At 52.8% G+C, this 12163-nt stretch overlaps 1 protein-coding gene across 8 annotated transcripts in view; it reads left to right on the forward strand.

Annotated features, from left to right (window-relative positions):
• Positions 1-12163, forward strand: part of PUM1 (pumilio RNA binding family member 1) — an 88681-nt gene that overhangs the window by 42210 nt on the left and 34308 nt on the right. For 6 of the 8 annotated variants that reach the window (XM_053998513.1, XM_053998512.1, XM_053998516.1 and 3 more), the window contains 2 exons: positions 5806-5899; positions 7056-7160. In XM_053998513.1, coding sequence (XP_053854488.1) covers positions 5806-5899; positions 7056-7160 — 199 coding nt within the window. The remainder of the gene's footprint in view (positions 1-5805; positions 5900-7055; positions 7161-12163) is intronic. The other 2 variants (XM_053998511.1, XM_053998514.1) reach the window with 1 other exon arrangement.

A 12163-nucleotide genomic window follows, 5' to 3' on the forward strand; every position in this document is an offset into this window, starting at 1 on the left:
CAGGAGAAGGAAATAACAACCCAGCATTTCCTCTCTGCTTTGCTGGGATGGAATCCACATCAACAGGCTGGAAAAGCCTGTGAGAACTCAAGGGTTTGGTGAAATTTTGCAGCTGAAGAAAGCTGAAAAGCTCAAATTGCTGAACTAATCCGAAAGCAGACCCCAATCCCGAGGATGTTGTAGAGGAATCCACACTTCAGGAGGAAGCAGTTTAGGGGATTTATAGTTTTGGGTTTTTTTCCCCATATTTGCTGATCAGTGAGATGTTGCTGGTCACTCCCACAGAGCCACTGTCCCTCATTCCATGTTCTGCTGCTCCTGTTGTCCATGATCTCTCTGGTGTTTTGCACTCAGGGGTGTTCACAGCATTCACAGAATCCCTGGGTTGGAAGAGACCTTCCAGACCATCGAGTCCAGCCCAGCCCCAACCCCTCAGCACAACCCTGGCCCCCAGTGCCACATCCAGGCTTGTTTTAAACACACCCAGGGATGGGGACTCCACCACCTCCCCGGGCAGCCATTCCAGAACTTTATCACTCTTGCCATGAAAAGCTTTTTCCTGCTACCCAACCTGTATTTCCCTTGGGGCAGCTGAGGCTGTGTGCTCTGGTTCTGTCAGCTCCTGGAGAAAGAGCCCAAGCCCAGCTGGCCACAGGCACCTTTCAGGAGCTGCAGAGAGTGCTGAGGCCACCCCTGAGTCTCCTTTTCTCCAGGCTGGGCACCCCCAGCTCCCTCAGATAAAGTCAGCTATTTTAGGGAAGCCAGGGAGAGTTCTCCATCCCTGCAATCAGTTCCTCACAGGGTTTGTGTTCCAGGATGTCAGTGCAGCTTTGCCCAAGCTCCTGGTGATGGGTGGCACCAGAACAGAGGTGACACCTGAGCAGAGCTGCCACCCGGCTTTGTGTGACCAGGAATGGCACCTTAAAACAACACAAGGGGCCAGGAGAGCAGGTGTGTTGTGTGCCCAGACTGCTCAGGGCGTTTTATGGCCCAGGAGGCAATAAAGGAGCTGGAGATCAGCTATTTTCCTCCACAAGGAACATTCTGATAGCCCCTGTGTGTTGTAGGAGCGCCACGTCCTGAGGGATGAGCAAACAAAGCTGTTGTGAGGGTGAGTTTGGCACACAACAGGTTAATTCTGGCTGCCCTAAATGCTGCATTTCCACCTCATAAACCCAATGCTAATCCCTCAGATGTGTTTTCTCCACCTGAACTTGTAAGAAGACAGAAATAAAGGTGGATTTTCTCACACAGCTTTGCTCACCCTGCTCTCAGGAGAACCAATGCCAATTTTTGCCTCTAAATAAAAGAAATAATAGAGTTTTTTTATGATTCTGGGCTACTTCATGATGCTTGTGGGTTTCTGCCAAAAATTTGGGCAGAATTATTGCTCTGTCTGCCAGCAGTTGCCTTGTCTGAAAGGAGGGCAGGATAATAGGTGTGAAAATCATAGGCATTTGGGCATCCAAGTCTGTTCTGAGGGAGTGGAGGGAGAAAACATTTCTCACAGTGCTTTGTCAAGTCATTCCCACCTCGGAAGTGAGGGGGGATGGACATGCTGGATAATTTCAGAGGAGATATTCAGCTGGTGCGTCCTTAAATGTTTTAATTACAGCTGAAGATGGGTGAATTCAGGGATTTCCTTCAGGGAGATGCAAAAGAAGCTGGGAAATAAACTTCTAGTAAGGCCCTGAAGAAAGGAAAAAAAAAACCACCCCACCCCTCAGCAAAAATACTTCAGGGGAATCCTATTCTTTTTCCTTAGTGAGGAACAAATTCTCAATAACCTTGAGAAGTGGGCAGGGGGCTGCAGGTGAAGGAAGTGTTTGGTCTGGGGTTTGTGATCCTGGGGCTGGGTCCCCTCTGCTGGCTCTGAAGGCACCTTGGGTGTCCCAGACTTGGCTCTGCACCCCATTGCCACCCCCTTTCCATCCCATTTCCCATTTCAGCCAAACTGGGAGGGCACACCGGGGGCACTCCCAACACCTGGGAGTGCTCCTGGGGACCCCCAGGCTGCAGCTGGGTGTGAGCAGGAGCTGGGATAAATCCTTTGGGATTGAGGGAAAAGCTGGGCTGGGGCTGGCTGTGCTGCAGAAATGTGGGGTTTTTCAGGTGGATTGACATGGGCAATTGATTCCAAAGGAGTTCAGGTCCTTCTGAGGTGTGGAGTATCTGTAGGGTTACAGGAAATGTGGTGTGAAGGGATTGCTGGAGAAGGAAGGAGTTGCTGCTTTTTGTGCCCCAGTTCAGTAGGGTTGGTGTGTTTGTGTGTGAGTTCAGCAGTGTTGGTGTGTTTGTGCCCCAGTTCAGCAGGGTTGGTGTGTTTGTGTGTGAGTTCAGCAGTGTTGGTGTGTTTGTGTGTGAGTTCAGTAGGGTTGGTGTGTTTGTGCCCCAGTTCAGCAGGGTTGGTGTGTTTGTGTGTAAGTTCAGTAGGGTTGGTGTGTTTGTGTGTGAGTTCAGCAGGGTTGGTGTGTTTGTGTGTAAGTTCAGCAGGGTTGGTGTGTTTGTGTGTGAGTTCAGCAGGGTTGGTGTGTTTGTGCCCCAGTTCAGCAGGGTTGGTGTGTTTGTGTGTAAGTTCAGCAGGGTTGGTGTGTTTGTGCCCCAGTTCAGCAGGGTTGGTGTGTTTGTGCCCCAGTTCAGCAGGGTTGGTGTGTTTGTGCCCCAGTTCAGCAGGGTTGGTGTGTTTGTGTGTGAGTTCAGCAGGGTTGGTGTGTTTGTGCCCCAGTTCAGCAGGGTTGGTGTGTTTGTGTGTGAGTTCAGCAGGGTTGGTGTGTTTGTGTGTAAGTTCAGCAGGGTTGGTGTGTTTGTGCCCCAGTTCAGCAGGGTTGGTGTGTTTGTGTGTAAGTTCAGCAGGGTTGGTGTGTTTGTGCCCCAGTTCAGCAGGGTTGGTGTGTTTGTGCCAGATTTGAGGATGCTGTTTGTGTTTCTGTGACTGAGTTAAGGAGTGTTGGTGTGTTTGTGCCTGATTTGAGGTTGTTTGTGCCTGATTTGAGGGGTGTTTGTACCTGATTTCAGGGGTGTTTGTACCTGATTTGAGGGGTGTTTGTACCTGATTTGAGGGTTGTTTGTGCCTGATTTGAGGGGTGTTTGTACCTGATTTGAGGGGTGTTTGTGCCCAGTTTAAGGACATGGTTTGTATTTTGTGCCTGATTTAAGAACACTCTTTTGCTGCCTGCCTGATTTAAGGGCTGTCTGTGCCCAGTGTCAGGTCTGTCTGTGCCCAGTTTCACATCTGTCTGTGCCCAGTTTCAGGGCTGTCTGTGCCCATTTTCCAGGTTATTTGTGCCCAGTTTCACATCTGTCTGTGCCCAGTTTCACATCTGTCTGTGCCCAGTTTCAGGGCTGTCTGTGCCCATTTTCCAGGTTATTTGTGCCCAGTTTCAGGTCTGTCTGTGCCCAGTTTCAGGGCTGTCTGTGCCCAGTTTCAGGGCTGTCTGTGCCCAGTTTCAGGGCTGTCTGTGCCCAGTTTCAGGGCTGTCTGTGCCCAGTTTCAGGTCTGTCTGTGCCCAGTTTCAGGGCTGTCTGTGCCCAGTTTCAGGGCTGTCTGTGCCCAGTTTCACGTCTGTCTGTGCCCAGTTTCAGGGCTGTCTGTGCCCAGTTTCAGGTCTGTCTGTGCCCAGTTTCACGTCTGTCTGTGCCCAGTTTCAGGTCTGTCTGTGCCCAGTTTCACATCTGTCTGTGCCCAGTTTCAGGTCTGTCTGTGCCCAGTTTCACATCTGTCTGTGCCCTGTTTCAGGTCTGTCTGTGCCCAGTTTCACATCTGTCTGTGCCCAGTTTCAGGTCTGTCTGTGCCCAGTTTCAGGGCTGTCTGTGCCCAGTTTTAGGGCTGTCTGTGCCCAGTTTCACATCTGTCTGTGCCCAGTTTCAGGTCTGTCTGTGCCCAGTTTCAGGGCTGTCTGTGCCCAGTTTCAGGGCTGTCTGTGCCCAGTTTCAGGTCTGTCTGTGCCCAGTTTCACATCTGTCTGTGCCCAGTTTCAGGTCTGTCTGTGCCCAGTTTCACATCTGTCTGTGCCCAGTTTCACATCTGTCTGTGCCCAGTTTCAGGTCTGTCTGTGCCCAGTTTCAGGGCTGTCTGTGCCCAGTTTCACGTCTGTCTGTGCCCAGTTTCAGGTCTGTCTGTGCCCAGTTTCACATCTGTCTGTGCCCAGTTTCACATCTGTCTGTGCCCAGTTTCAGGTCTGTCTGTGCCCAGTTTCACATCTGTCTGTGCCCAGTTTCAGGTCTGTCTGTGCCCAGTTTCACGTCTGTCTGTGCCCAGTTTCAGGTCTGTCTGTGCCCAGTTTCAGGTCTGTCTGTGCCCAGTTTCAGGTCTGTCTGTGCCCAGTTTCAGTGCTATCTGTGCCCAGTTTCACATCTGTCTGTGCCCAGTTTCAGGTCTGTCTGTGCCCAGTTTCACGTCTGTCTGTGCCCAGTTTCAGGGCTGTCTGTGCCCAGTTTCAGGGCTGTCTGTGCCCAGTTTCACGTCTGTCTGTGCCCAGTTTCACATCTGTCTGTGCCCAGTTTCAGGTCTGTCTGTGCCCAGTTTCACATCTGTCTGTGCCCAGTTTCAGGTCTGTCTGTGCCCAGTTTCAGGTCTGTCTGTGCCCAGTTTCAGGGCTGTCTGTGCCCAGTTTCACGTCTGTCTGTGCCCAGTTTCACATCTGTCTGTGCCCAGTTTCACATCTGTCTGTGCCCAATTTCAGGTCTGTCTGTGCCCAGTTTCAGGGCTGTCTGTGCCCAGTTTCAGGTCTGTCTGTGCCCAGTTTCAGGGCTGTCTGTGCCCAGTTTCACATCTGTCTGTGCCCAGTTTCACATCTGTCTGTGCCCAGTTTCAGGTCTGTCTGTGCCCAGTTTCACATCTGTCTGTGCCCAGTTTCAGGTCTGTCTGTGCCCAGTTTCACATCTGTCTGTGCCCAGTTTCACATCTGTCTGTGCCCAGTTTCAGGGCTGTCTGTGCCCAGTTTCCAGGTTATTTGTGCCCGGTTTCAGGGCTGTCTGTGCCCAGTTTCAGGTCTGTCTGTGCCCAGTTTCACGTCTGTCTGTGCCCAGTTTCAGGTCTGTCTGTGCCCAGTTTCACGTCTGTCTGTGCCCAGTTTCAGGTCTGTCTGTGCCCAGTTTCAGGGCTGTCTGTGCCCAGTTTCAGGGCTGTCTGTGCCCAGTTTCAGGGCTGTCTGTGCCCAGTTTCACATCTGTCTGTGCCCAGTTTCACATCTGTCTGTGCCCAGTTTCAGGTCTGTCTGTGCCCAGTTTCACATCTGTCTGTGCCCAGTTTCAGGTCTGTCTGTGCCCAGTTTCACATCTGTCTGTGCCCAGTTTCACATCTGTCTGTGCCCAGTTTCAGGGCTGTCTGTGCCCAGTTTCCAGGTTATTTGTGCCCGGTTTCAGGGCTGTCTGTGCCCAGTTTCACATCTGTCTGTGCCCAGTTTCACATCTGTCTGTGCCCAGTTTCAGGTCTGTCTGTGCCCAGTTTCACATCTGTCTGTGCCCAGTTTCAGGTCTGTCTGTGCCCAGTTTCACATCTGTCTGTGCCCAGTTTCACATCTGTCTGTGCCCAGTTTCAGGGCTGTCTGTGCCCAGTTTCCAGGTTATTTGTGCCCGGTTTCAGGGCTGTCTGTGCCCAGTTTCAGGTCTGTCTGTGCCCAGTTTCACGTCTGTCTGTGCCCAGTTTCAGGTCTGTCTGTGCCCAGTTTCAGGGCTGTCTGTGCCCAGTTTCACATCTGTCTGTGCCCAGTTTCACATCTGTCTGTGCCCAGTTTCAGGGCTGTCTGTGCCCAGTTTCACATCTGTCTGTGCCCAGTTTCAGGGCTGTCTGTGCTCTCCCCACAGCTGTTCCAGAGGCCCAACGCCCTGGCAGTGCAGCAGCTGACAGCAGCCCAGCAGCAGCAGTACGCCCTGGCTGCTGCCCACCAGCCACACATAGGTGAGTCTGCCTCTCCTCCTGCCTCTTCCACTGCCCTCCTCCTGGTCCCTGGGGAAAACACCAGGGGAAAAGGGACTGGGAGGGTGTAAAGTGTGTTTTACAGCTGAGAATCAGTGCATGGGCACAAGTGCATTGTTACACATTTGCTTGTGGGTGTTTCTTGCACACTTGAGAAGCCTTTTAAAGGAGTTCTCTGTGTGGCAGGACTGACACTCTCACTCCCCTGAGGGTGCTGGTCAGTCAGGAGAGGCTTTGGAAGTCTCTGAGTGAAGCATAAGTCAGGCTGACAGCAGAGTGAAGTGAGGGGAAATGCACAATTTAACATCACAATTTAATGCACAAATTAATTATCACATTAATATGAATGTGCTGCCAGGGATCTTAATGAGTTAAAAATGTAATTTATGTAAACACATGATTGATATCAATAAAAATTATTCATCAAATATATTTATTTACTGGGAATAAAGCACTTAATCATGTGTAGAAAACCAGGAAAACAATGCATTAATGTTTTTAGCACAATAAGCAATTTGTGGTAGTTCTTCCTGCCCAAAACACCAATATAAATGTGTTGGGGCTCTCCCAGCTCTGTGCTGTGCCCTTGTGTGCTCAGTGGAGTTCAGGGATTGAAATTATTCAGCTTTTTGACTTCCTCCCCTTCACCTTCACCTCCCCTGCACACCCCTCTCCCGCCCACCTGGGCTTTCTCTAATGATTAAACTGTCCCTTGCAGAGGGACAGAATGTTTTCCCACTCCTGAGCCCTTTCCAGACTGAGCAGTTGGAATGCTGGGATCTGTGGGGGGCACGGAGCTCAGCTCGGGGTGCTTTGGGTCCTGAGTTACTCGCTGTAGGAAATACAGAGTAGTGACAAGCTCCAGTCTCCTGGACAGGTCTGTCTGCCCTGAGGTGTTGGATATAAGGGATTTTACCTCTTAAGGAACATTGAATCCTTGGAATTGGGGTTTTTTAATGCCAGATCTCTCCTCTGCCCATCAGCACTCACACGTTGTCACTCCCTATAGAAAACCACCCGTAAAAAGCTTAAAACCACGGAACCAGCTGGAGTGTGGTGCTGCCCAGGCAGCAGCAGGGGGGTTGTGGTGGGGCTGCAGTCCTGTTGAGTTTGTTTTCACTGACAGGAATGTTTTCAGCAGGTTTAGCTCCTGCTGCCTTCGTTCCCAACCCCTACATCATCAGCGCGGCTCCTCCGGGGACGGATCCCTACGCGGCCGGGCTGGCGGCAGCTGCCACGTTAGGTGAGAAATGCCAGCTCCTCTGCACTCCAGCCCTGCCCTGAGCCATTCCCTGAGCCATTCCCTGAGCCATTCCAGCTCCTCTGCACTCCAGCCCTGCCCTGAGCCATGCCCTGAGCCATTCCAGCTCCTCTGCACTCCAGCCCTGCCCTGAGCCCTGCCCTGAGCCATTCCAGCTCCTCTGCACTCCAGCCCTGCCCTGAGCCATGCCCTGAGCCCTGCCCTGAGCCATTCCAGCTCCTCTGCACTCCAGCCCTGGCCTGAGCCCTGCCCTGAGCCATTCCAGCTCCTCTGCACTCCAGCCCTGCCCTGAGCCATTCCCTGAGCCCTGCCCTGAGCCATTCCAGCTCCTCTGCACTCCAGCCCTGCCCTGAGCCATTCCCTGAGCCATTCCAGCTCCTCTGCACTCCAGCCCTGCCCTGAGCCCTGCCCTGAGCCATTCCAGCTCCTCTGCACTCCAGCCCTGCCCTGAGCCCTGCCCTGAGCCATTCCCTGAGCCATTCCAGCTCCTCTGCACTCCAGCCCTGCCCTGAGCCATTCCCTGAGCCCTGCCCTGAGCCATTCCCTGAGCCATTCCAGCTCCTCTGCACTCCAGCCCTGCCCTGAGCCATTCCCTGAGCCATTCCAGCTCCTCTGCACTCCAGCCCTGCCCTGAGCCCTGCCCTGAGCCATTCCCTGAGCCATTCCCTGAGCCATTCCCTGAGCCATTCCAGCTCCTCTGCACTCCCAGCCATGCCCTGAGCCCTGCCCTGAGCCATTCCCTGAGCCATTCCCTGAGCCATTCCAGCTCCTCTGCACTCCCAGCCATTCCCTGAGCCATGCCCTGAGCCATTCCAGCTCCCTCTGCACTCCCAGCCATTCCCTGCTCCAGAGCTGCTCTGGATCTGGGACTCTGCAAGGGAAACATCAGCATTCTGTGGGGGGAGAATTGGTATGTTGGTCTGGCTCTGAGTAAAACCAGAATTTGTCATTAAAACTGGAGATGAAATGGGATAATTTTTGTTAAAGGCTCCCAGAGCAAATGGGAGCTGCTCACAGAACAAATATTGCTCCGTTTTTGATGTGCTTTGGTGACTGACAGTAGCAAGGAAAACCTCTGAAAACAAACTTTTGAAAGGCTGGAAAGATTGCAGGATGTGTTTCCTGCCAGGAAAGTTGTGTCTCCTTTCTGTTCAGCTTGTGGTGCATCCTGCAAATGATCTCTTCCCTGAAATTCTGTTGGGAATTTCCACTTCCAGGAGGTGAACACATCCATAGCTGCTGGGGCTCCTGCTGGGAACATGCCCTTTTCCAGATGGTAGCAAAGGTGGAGCCTCTGCTCTTTCTGCAGGATCTTCCTCCAGCCATTCATGTATCAGTTCCCAAATTCCTCCCAGCTGTCACAGCCAGAACTGGTGATTCTGGAGGTGCCAGCTCTGTGCCACAGCTTATCAGGCACTCTGAGGGACACGGTGAACGTTGGACTTCTGCTGGGGTGCCATGACGTTCTTGCCCAAGTGCTGGGGACAAAGCTGGAATGTGCTTTAGGAGAGGATTTTTAAAGGGGCAACATGGTTTTAGGAGAGGATTTTTAAAGGGGCAACGTGGTTTTAGGAGAGGATTTTTAAAGGGGCAACGTGGTTTTAGGAGAGGATTTTTAAAGGAAGAACATGATTTGAAGAGAGGATTTTTATAGGAAGGATGTGCTTTTAGAGGAGGATTTTTCTAGCCATGCCTGGCTTTCCTTGAGCAAGGTGGAGGGAATGTTCTGTGCTGCAAGTGAACACTGCTGTGTTTGGAGTGGGGATGTTTGTGAGGCCACGCTCCACTTACAGCTTGTAAACCCATTTCAGTCCTCTCTTTTTGGGTGGCTTGTCCCAGATCAAACCCACAGAGCTGGGCTGTGTGTGGCTGTCACACTCTGTGGTTTGGGACACAGCTTTGGTCCAGCTCTTACAAAACCCCTGCTGAGCTTTTAAGCTTTGAGGCCGTCGTGGGGTCAGCTCTGAAATGGGCATTCAGCCAGTGCTGCCCACTTGGGTGGAGTTTTTAGTGGCTCATGCAGATGTGTGTGAAGAACTTGGGTTAGAATTTGGGCTTTGGCCTGTGCTGCTGGGAATTTCGTGCTGGGATTATGCAATGCCATGGGGAGATTGGGTGGAGGCAGCAGCACGGCGCTGGCAAACGAGTGACGCCGTGACTGCATGGGACAGAGCCAAGGGCAGGGGCACAAGGACATTCCTGCTGCTCCAGGCCTTGATAAACCCTCCTGGGATGCTGAATGGAGCAGGGAATGAATGAGCTGAGCTGCTGCTGCTCCAGGCCTTGATAAACCCTCCTGGGATGCTGAATGGAGCAGGGAATGAATGAGCTGAGCTGCTGCTGGCCAGTGCCACAGGGAAGTTCAGTCAGGGCTGGGCAGGGAGGAGCTCCAGAGCATTGGCAGCCCCGGTTCCAGGCGGAGGAGGAGGAGGGATGTGAATGATTCCTGTCCAAAGAGGCTCCTGCTTGGCCTTCCTGCATCACCTCAGGGCCTCCAGAGCTCCTTTCTGGGTAACAGCAGAGTGCAGAGCAGCAGCACCTTGATTTCATAGAAAGACCACATGGAACTGGGCCACGTTTCCAGGAAATACCAAGTGTTGGCCACAATTCTTTTTTTTTTCTTTTTCTCAGCTCTACTGAAGCTGAGCTGCCTGAGCCTTTTTAGCCTCTGACCAGGAGAAATCCCCATCTAGGCTGTGCTGAACTCGGGTTTTAGACATTTGAACTGGCAGTAACACCCCAAGGATACCTAAAGCATCCCAAAACTTGGCATCAGGGCCTCTACTTGAGTAATTCTAAATTTATAACTCTTAAAAGAAACAAAACTATGTGTGATGTGCTGGGTGTATTTATAGTGTTACACCACTGAAAAACAGGAGTTATTTTAACCCTCTCATCAGGCTGTGGACCCTAGAAATGACAAGATAAACTCCATGTTGATGTTTATTTCAGAAAAGCATCTTTCCTGTCTAGGCCTGAGCAGGTTTGAGAACCCTTTTATTCTGTCATGACTGAGAGCAGCACTGGGGGGACATGAGACAATTTAAATGTTTATACAAAGCCAAAAAGCCTCCTTGATGTGCCTGGGAGTGTTAAATTGGGAGGACTTGGAGGAGCTTCTGAGATGGAAGAAATGAGTTTGGAGCTGTTGAGAGTTTATTGCTCACAGTTGCTCTCAGAGCAGAGAGGAAACTTTGATGTGTGTTTTATGGCAGAGATAATCTGTCATTTAAAGTTCTGCCATTATGGCAGGTTTGTCATGATTGTGAGACTGGCAGCTCTAGGATAATGCTCTTCTCTTCCCAACAATAGCAGCATTTTAAAGAACAAATTTGAATGCAGAGGGAAGAACTTCCTAAAAAAAAAAACCCTCTCATTTAGATTTTAAACTGTGGGGAAGATACTGCTGCCTTTGAATTGCCTTCCATCATTTGAGAAAGATGTCACTCAAAAAACTGAAAACTTGCCTTTTTTCAGGCCAGCTGGGAAATGCTTCCCTCTGGGGTGGAGTGTTCCAGGCAGCAAAGTGTTCCTGTTCTTTGTGGATAACCTGGCCACAGGAAGAGCAGAGGCTCCCACAGCAGGTGCTGGGATTTTCCCAGCCTGGCTGGAAGGATCAGGCCCGTGGTGCTGAGCTGGAGCAGGTGTGGGGGTGTGCACACACCTGCCAGGGCTGGGGCCTGGCAGCACCTGCAGCTGCAGCTACCCCAGGGACCTGAGCAGGGCCAGCCTGGGCAGGGAATTGCACAGGGATCAGCCCAGGGATCACTGGGAATTCCACAGGGATCAGCCCAGGGATCACTGGGAATTCCATGGGATCACCCCACAGGTCACTGGGAATTCCACAGGGACCACCCCAGAGACCAGTGGGAATTCCACAGGATCACCCCAGAGATCAGTGGGAATTCCACAGGATCAGCCCAGAGATCAGTGGGAATTCCACAGGGATCACCCCCCAGGTCAGTGGGAATTCCACGGGACCACTCCAGGGATCAGTGGGAATTCCACGGGACCACTCCAGGGATCAGTGGGAATTCCACAGGATCACCCCAGAGATCAGTGGGAATTCCCCAGGATCAGCCCAGAGATCAGTGGGAATTCCACAGGATCACCCCAGGGATCAGTGGGAATTCCCCAGGATCAGCCCAGGGATCAGTGGGAATTCCACAGGGACCACCCCAGAGATCAGTGGGAATTCCACAGGGTCCCCCCCAGGTCCCTGGGAATTCCCCAGGATCACCCCACAGGTCAGTGGGAATTCCACAGGATCACCCCTGGGTCCCTGGGAATTCAGAGGGATCACCCCCAGGTCCCTGGGAATTCCCCAGGATCACCCCCCAGGTCCCTGGGAATTCAGAGGGATCACCCCCCAGGTCCCTGGGAATTCAGAGGGATCACCCCCAGGTCCCTGGGAATTCCCCAGGATCCCCCCCAGGTCCCTGGGAATTCAGAGGGATCCCCCCCAGGTCCCTGGGAATTCTCCAGGATCCCCCCCCGGTCCCTGGGAATTCCCCAGGATCCCCCCCAGGTCCCTGGGAATTCCCCAGGATCCCCCCCAGGTCCCTGGGAATTCCCCAGGATCACCCCCAGGTCCCTGGGAATTCCCCAGGATCACCCCAGAGATCAGTGGGAATTCCCCGGGATCACCCCCAGGTCCCTGGGAATTCCCCAGGATCACCCCCAGGTCCCTGGGAATTCCCCAGGATCCCCCCCAGGTCCCTGGGAATTCCCCAGGATCCCCCCCAGGTCCCTGGGAATTCAGAGGGATCCCCCCCAGGTCCCTGGGAATTCCCCAGGATCCCCCCCAGGTCCCTGGGAATCCCGCTGCTCCTGGGCCCTGCCTGTCCTGCAGGGGAGGTTGGCCTGGGCAGGCTGAGGTGGAACTCCAGCCCCTCCGTGATCCCAGAGACGCTCCGGGCACGCTCCCAGCTGGATTTGCTGATGTTCCCTGCAAGGAGCAGCTCTGGCTCTCCTTGCTGAGAGTG

Source organism: Vidua macroura, chromosome 25 (genome assembly GCF_024509145.1).
Source record: "Vidua macroura isolate BioBank_ID:100142 chromosome 25, ASM2450914v1, whole genome shotgun sequence".
Lineage (NCBI taxonomy): Eukaryota > Metazoa > Chordata > Aves > Passeriformes > Viduidae > Vidua > Vidua macroura.